The sequence below is a fragment of the Mus pahari genome, chromosome 3 (genome assembly GCF_900095145.1).
Source record: "Mus pahari chromosome 3, PAHARI_EIJ_v1.1, whole genome shotgun sequence".
Taxonomy (NCBI): Eukaryota; Metazoa; Chordata; class Mammalia; order Rodentia; family Muridae; genus Mus; species Mus pahari.
The window spans coordinates 103,733,339-103,740,561 of NC_034592.1; the positions used below are offsets into that span (position 1 = coordinate 103,733,339).

The window sequence follows — 7,223 nt, forward strand, 5'->3', positions numbered from 1 at the left end:
AAAAAAAGCCACCAAGCCAATCCTCAAAAAAAAAAAAAAAAAAAACATAAAACAAAAGCAAAAGAAGGGGCTGGGGCACAGCTCAGAGGCACAGCACATTCTCAGCACATGTGATGGCTCAATCCCAAACACCACCATACTAAAAATATAGTGAAATAAAATAGTAAATATTATTATTACCTTTAAGGGAGAAAGTTATTAAAGGAATTTTTAAAGGAGAAGGAAGCTAATTTAGGAGGTTCTATCCACATTCTCCATTCTCCTATCTGTTTTGTAAACAGGGTCTCTCTACATAGCCTTGGCTGTCCTGGAACTATGTAGACCAGGCTGGCTTTGAACTCACAGAGATTGGATTGGCCTGCCTCCTCCTCTCAAGTGCTGGGATAAAAGGCATGCGCCACCATGGCTGGCTGTGTTTCGCCCTTTTAACAGTCCATAAACTGAGCAAGAATCCTCATCAAACGACCAAGTGCATACAGACTAGGAACTCCAGAGAGCGCGAGGCAAAGACTTGGTGTTCGTTGAGCTGATGCCAGACAGACTTACCGTTTCCTCGATGAATCATGCCAGATTACAGGAGAACTCAACAATGAGTGCAACAAGAATTACTTTGAAGCAACAGATTACAATCTACAAATTAGCATATGCTTCACACCCAGAGTCTTCTCTCAGCCTCAGCAAAAGAGGGATGCTGAGGAACAGGAGTGATGGCCTGCAAGCCTGGGCCCTCACACACCCACCTTTGAAGAGGGCTGAAGAACAGCAATAAAGAGAGATGAGCCTCCTCTATGCTTAGCTGAAGCAGCTCTGGCTCTAAGCTAGGCACTCACCATCAAAGGGAAAGTCACAGATGAGCCGGCCTGGATCATAGTGGCTGGAGATCTCCAAGAACATGAGCAGCTTCTGTCGGTATTCTCCCAGTTCACCCCCTTCCTCTCCAGCAGGGACTGGACTTTTACCTTTAAGGGAAACCACGTTCCATATGAAAGGACGCTGTTAAGCAATAATGTGGGGTCCTATGAGGGAAATGGGGCTCAGAGATGTCACCCTGTTATCAGGGAAGGGCCTCCAAGGAGGTTTCCCAGGGGAGTTCTTTTACTCCATGATCTCACTGGTTCTAAAACACGCGTGGGACATTAAGGAACCCTGCAAGCAGACAAACATGTTGGCCGGCATGTCTCTTAGCAACAAAGCTGTCATTTTGCTGACATATTGGTTCCTTCTGTCTTATCTGAGGGAGTCACTCAGTGTCTCTTACTCCTCTAAAGGACTTCTTGTCTACCTAGAGAACAACAGGGACTGTTTCCCCAAACCACACACAGGCATCGGGCTCTGTCTGACTGCTAAGGCCTGGGGCCACCTGCTTTGGATGGGCACTGATACCTGTGGGCAGCGACAGGAGGTAGTCTTTCATCAGACTCTGCACTTTCTCACAGTAGAGCTGGATCAGGCAATTGTGGAACTGTGAGCCTGTCTCCTCCCACACGTGGATGATGTGTTCCTGAGGTGGGATGTTAGTCAGGCTGGTTGGTACTTGAGTCTATCTCCTAGTCTCCCTCCCAGGTTTCATCCCCATTTTTCTTTAACTAAGCTATAAAGATCACCAAGGGGCATCTCTTCCAAAAACTATGATAAAACCCAGTGATATGAGGGATGGTTTCTTCAATCTAAATGAAACCTACTCTGTAGACCTGGCTGGCCTTGACCCCACAGACGTCTGCCTACCTCTGCCTCCCAAGTGCTAAGATTAAAGGCCATCATTCTTCGTTCCCTTGGTTCTCTAGTAGACCAAGACGCTCTGCTAAGAGGAGTGTTCCTAGCTTGGTTCCATGGGATTGTGTTTTTTTCAGAGGAAGCTGAAATAACTGTTCTCATATTTTCACCAACACCCAAGTGAGCTGACCCTACCTGGAATCTGAACCACCTAAGTGACCCATATGCTCCATGATTTGAAGTTTAAAGTCCTCTGGACTAACCCAACTGTACCTTACCAGATAAGGAATGGCCAGAGCCTTGAAATTCTCTATCAAGAAGTTGAGCACTCGATCTCGTGGCAGAGACTCTACCTCTGGGAGGTCTTCAGTGAATATCTGTCAGAACAAATCTAAGTTCTACAAGCTGAACCTCTGACTTGGGCCACAAACACACAGGCCTGCAGGGTTAGGGCTGCAGACACTTTGAGGGGAAGGGGAGACAAGGTAACAGTTGCTGGCTGGTTTATGGGGGCTGAGGCTAGAGCCTAGCGGCTTTAGAACAAGGCTCCTTCTACATACATAAGCAGTCTGTCCACATGCCCACTTTAGCCTCGTCCTGCGTCTGTGGCTCTCTCACCAAATATAATCAGGATCAACTGTGGCACCAGACAAGCCCAGGGGCCTATGACCTACCTTCAGGCCATCTTCTGGGAAGTCTCTCAGCACCCAGACTGAGTAGGAAAAAATCAAATGAAGGTTTTCTGTGCCTTCAAAGAAAAAAGTAAGACTTGTTAGCAGTTGACAAAAGTCAGGCCTGTCCAATAAGATTGGAAGGATAGGTATGCAGGTGTAGATGTGACCTTAGAATTCATCTTGTGGACAAAACAGCTCCAAGCACCAGCCTGAGGATCTGCTCATTTCTTATGGTATGGCCATATACTAAAAAAAGGATTTCACTGTTCAGCCATGGAGGGTCTGATGCCAGGCAGAGGAACAGAACTGATGGAACACGAGGCAAGAGACTGACCCGACTCAGGAATGGCAGGAGATCAGGCCTATATAAGCAGGAGCCCCTTCCACAACTTTTAAATGTGGGTGTGGAAGCACATGTCTTCAATCCCAGCACTCAGGAGGCAAAGGCAGGTGAACCTCTAAGTTTGAGGCCAGCCTTGTCTACATAGTGAGTTTCAGGACAGCCATCATTCCACAGTGAGATCTTGTCTCAAAACCTACCACCACAACAGGCTCACCTAAATGCTGCAGATACTGCACCGTCCTCTCGTGACCTTTCAAAGGTGAGTTTGCTTTCTTGGACTGATCCACTAGCACCTGCAGAGCTGGCCACAAAACCCAAGAACAAACCCATGAGCCTCTCCCTCATGTGAGGTCCACTGGATTCTGCCAATATCAAATGCCTCCCTCCCAGACTCTGGAAGGTCCCATCGGGTCACCTTTCTCATGGAGCCCCTTCTTCTCATACAGGATGATTAGCTCGCTGTACTTGTGAGCCTTCTTCAGCACATGCTCACTCTCCTCGATGTGACAGTGGTTGTTTTCCAGGCGCAGCAAGGGAGCCACCAGGGCTACATTTGTCTGTGGGGAGACAGGATGCTGATATGGGGAGTCACGTGGGGCAGCAGCAGAAGCTCTTTCCTGGAAACCCCACCCTTCATTTGCCCAAGTCTGCTCCAGGCTCAAGGGCCAGGGACATAACAAGCATAAGACAGAAAACAGTCCTTGTTGCAGGATGACAAGAAGTGGCCTTTAGAGCATTTACATCTTCAGCACACGTGTCTCAATGTTCTGGGGGAAACAAACAGGTTACTTTCCTTGAGGAACTACTGTCCCTGTTGAGTCTGTGGCACTAACCTCAATTTTACTGGCAAAGGACCTCCAAATGAGTGTCTTGACTTATACTCTTCATCAAAGGAAACACAAAGATATCAGACATAGGCTAGGAGGTTTCCATCATCTAAGATCTTACTCTTAGTAGTGCTGGTCTCCTACAGAGCTCCCTAGAATATCCCTAGAGTCTGAGAGTAAGGGGCTGGCATGCTACAGCCACTCACATGGAGGTAGCACTTGAGCAGAGTGGTGTCGATGATCTGAAGTAACTTCTTCTTGGACTTGATGGTGGGAGTGCCCTCCATGAGTGGGGAGGTGCTGGACTGGTGATCTGAGTCATTCAGCTTCTTTACCAACTGGCTCCGTTTCTGAAAATTGCAAAAACGTTGGGTCAGGGCCAGGACGAGGTCTTCCTTCGTCACCCGAGTTTAACTCTGAATGCCCCCAAACCAGCTCTTGTCCACACCCTGGACAAGACATCTAATAGCAGCATTCATGTTTTGCCAAAGATCAAAAGACATGACTATCACATTGCCACAGACCCAGTGACAACAGAGATGCCCTTCTGCTTTGTTTCTGCAGTGCTAGAGATCCAACCCAAGGCCTTGTATATGCTGGGCAAGCACTTTACCATGACGTTCCATCCCAACGCCCACCCCCACCCCTCCACCTCAAACACATGAACACTGTTTCCTTAGACTAGCTTTTGACTATTCTGAAACCTCACCTAGCTGGGCATGGAAGCACAGGCCAGTGATCCCAGCTACTCAAAAGGCTGAGTGGGGAAGATCATAAATTCAAACTCAGTTTAGGCAATATAGTGAGACCCATTTCCACATAAATAAATCAATAAAAGCCTAATCTTCATGTACTTCTCTTTGTCTACCGAAGCCCATTGTCTCAACACTGGTGCTGCTTACTGCCATGCATCCCGAAGGTTACTGGAGACCAGGGAAGTGTGTTCTTTCCTAAAGCCTGAATGGCAGAAGCAAAAGGCCACAGGCCTCTAGAAATATCCTATCCCAGGAACTGTCTTTACTTGCCCTAGGACTCCAAAGTGTGAACAATGAGACAAGCCTATGTGGTCCTTGCAGGCTGCCAGTCATAGCCTGGCACCTGGAGCTCAAAGTCAAGGACACACCAAGGCTGAGAGGTGTGGTCAGGCCAGCTGACATTCAGTGACCCTGAAGCAGCAGTGAAGTGCAGCATTACAGTTTTCCCAGGGACGCTTTTCAGAGCCTACAGGTATACCTGGAATAACAGCTATAAAGTCTCTGACATGAGTGTATACACAGGAAATAAACAGAAACTATTTGCAACAAATTGTGAGTTAAGAAGTTTTAAGGAGGGCTGGGAATACAATTCAGTTAATTCCCAGCATCACATACACTGGGGGTAGAGGTGTACACGTGTCCATTTCTCAGCACTCAGGAAATGAAGGGTTAGAAGTTTAAGTCACCCTTAGCTACACAGGGAGTTCAAGGTCAGCCTGAGCTATATAAGATCCTATTTCAGAAAAACTGAAGCTTTATAGTCAGGTAAGTTGTAATGCTGACTTTAAACTTTCATAATAGTAAACTGAAAAAAATCAGACCATAAACATAGAGAAAACTGACTATTGACAAGGAAGGACTTTCCCAATATACGGCTACATTTCAAGCTGCAAACTGTAAAACAGAAAATATATTTTGATTTTCATTTGTAATAAAGAAATTAATAAAAAAAAAACAAAACAAAACAGGCTGGAGCGATGTCTCAGTGGTAAGAGTACTGGCTCTCTTTCAGAGGACCTGGGTTCAATTCCCAGCACTCACATGGCGGCTCCCAACTGCCTCTAACTCCAGAGGATGTGATGCTCTTCTCTCCTCTGCTAATGCAAGCATACCTGCTATGCTACACTGACACACACCATCAAAGCCGCCATACACATAACATAAATCCTAACTCAGGCAGATAGAAGCTAGCTCATGAATACACGTAAGAAACTAAATCCTAACTCAAACAAATAGAAGCTAGTGCATGATTACACATAAGAAAGTAAAAAATCGGGGGCTGGTGAGATGGCTCAGTGGGTAAGAGCACCCGACTGCTCTTCCGAAGGTCCTGAGTTCAAATCCCAGCAACCACATGGTGGCTCATAACCANGATCTGACGCCCTCTTCTGGAGTGTCTGAAGACAGCTACAGTATATTTACATATAATAAATAAATCTTTAAAAAAAAAAAAAAAAAAAAAAAAAAGTAAAAAATCCTAACTCAGAACAGATAGAAGCAGCTCATGATACACATAAGAAACTAAACAGAGCTAAACTGTTGGCGACTTCCCTGGCTTATACTTTTTGTTTGTTTTAGAGACAGGGTTTCAGTGTATAGCTCTGATGTCCAGAGCTCACTATGTAGATCAGTCTGGTCTTGAACTCACAGAGATCTGCCTGCCTCTGCCTCCCAAGTGTTGGGATTAAAGGTTTGTGCCACTGTGGCCCTTTGGTTTATATTTTCTATGTTTCCTAAACTATAGGCATTTCCCTCACAATTATGTATGGCATGGAAAAGTTCTTAACAATTAAAATTTACCCCTTTTAGGTCATATAACTTACTGTGAATATGCTTACTAATATGTAGATTTAGTTTAAACAAAACAAAACAGCCCCCACCCTTAAGCAAGGAGCTATGGGTAGCAGGTGGTTTCTAAAGGAGTGTGTCAGTTAAAGATTTCTTAAAGGTGTGGCCCCAAAGGATGGTCCCACACCTAGAAGTATATAGAAAGCAAAAATTGGAGTTTTGGTTTTTTTGTTTGTTTGTTTGTTTGTTTGTTTTAAAGAGGACACAAAATTAAGAGGAGGTTTGGAAAGAGTTAAGGTAAAAATGATCAAAAACATTATATGAAACTCCCAAAGAATTCATACAAATAACAAAGTCAACGGTACTATTAAGTGGGAGGCAGTAGAATGTGGCCCACCCCAACTTCCACGGCCTTCACTTAAGGACCTCCTAAGGCCCTGTTGCTGTCACAGCGAAGTAGCCGCATCCTGTGTGTTAGGCCTACCTGTGTCAGGTAGTCAATGAGAGCCAAGTGAGCCTTCTCCAGTTCAGCACCAGAGAGTGTGGGCAGCGGGTTCGGGTACTGCAGTTGCTTCCTGTAGTCCGTGGGCAGTAGGTCGGGGTACAAGCCCATCACGTGGGTGGGATCTATAAGAAAGGAAAGCACATGTCCTTAGGAAAGGAACCCAGCAGTGTAAGAACAAAATACAACATGGTATTTATATCATGTATGATAGCAAAGTCAGTCCCAGACTGATGGCTTGTCGGTTCTTGGGTGTGTGTGTGTGTGTGTGTGTGTGTGTGTGTGTGTTTTGAGACAGGGTCTGTGTAACCCTGGCTGGTCTGGGCCTTATTACATAAACCAGGCTGGCCTCAGATTTGTGGCAATCCTCCTGTCTCTGCCTCCTAAATGCTACAACGATAGGTAAACATAAGCATGCCTGGATTACCCCTCACCCCAGGAAATGAGTCTAAGTTTAGAAAAACTTAATAAGTCACCCAGCTATGATCTGAATACTGTACATAAATTTCATTAAAATGTCAGAAAAATGGCATCACTCACAGACACACAGGATTAAGACTACTTAACAACCATCTAAAAGAAGCCTTTTCTAATCCCAGCACTCGAGAGGCAGAGGCAGGC

General features: G+C 45.5%; 1 protein-coding gene across 3 annotated transcripts in view; it reads right to left on the reverse strand.

Moving 5' to 3' along the window:
• The window catches only part of Vps39 (VPS39 subunit of HOPS complex), a 36,889-nt gene that overhangs the window by 6,085 nt on the left and 23,581 nt on the right, over positions 1-7,223 (reverse strand). For all 3 annotated transcript variants that reach the window (XM_021191932.2, XM_021191931.1, XM_029536222.1), the window contains 8 exons: positions 6,585-6,727; positions 3,764-3,907; positions 3,146-3,287; positions 2,945-3,031; positions 2,388-2,461; positions 1,992-2,090; positions 1,384-1,501; positions 831-959 (listed from right to left, as the gene is read on the reverse strand). In XM_021191932.2, coding sequence (XP_021047591.1) covers positions 831-959; positions 1,384-1,501; positions 1,992-2,090; positions 2,388-2,461; positions 2,945-3,031; positions 3,146-3,287; positions 3,764-3,907; positions 6,585-6,727 — 936 coding nt within the window. The remainder of the gene's footprint in view (positions 1-830; positions 960-1,383; positions 1,502-1,991; positions 2,091-2,387; positions 2,462-2,944; positions 3,032-3,145; positions 3,288-3,763; positions 3,908-6,584; positions 6,728-7,223) is intronic.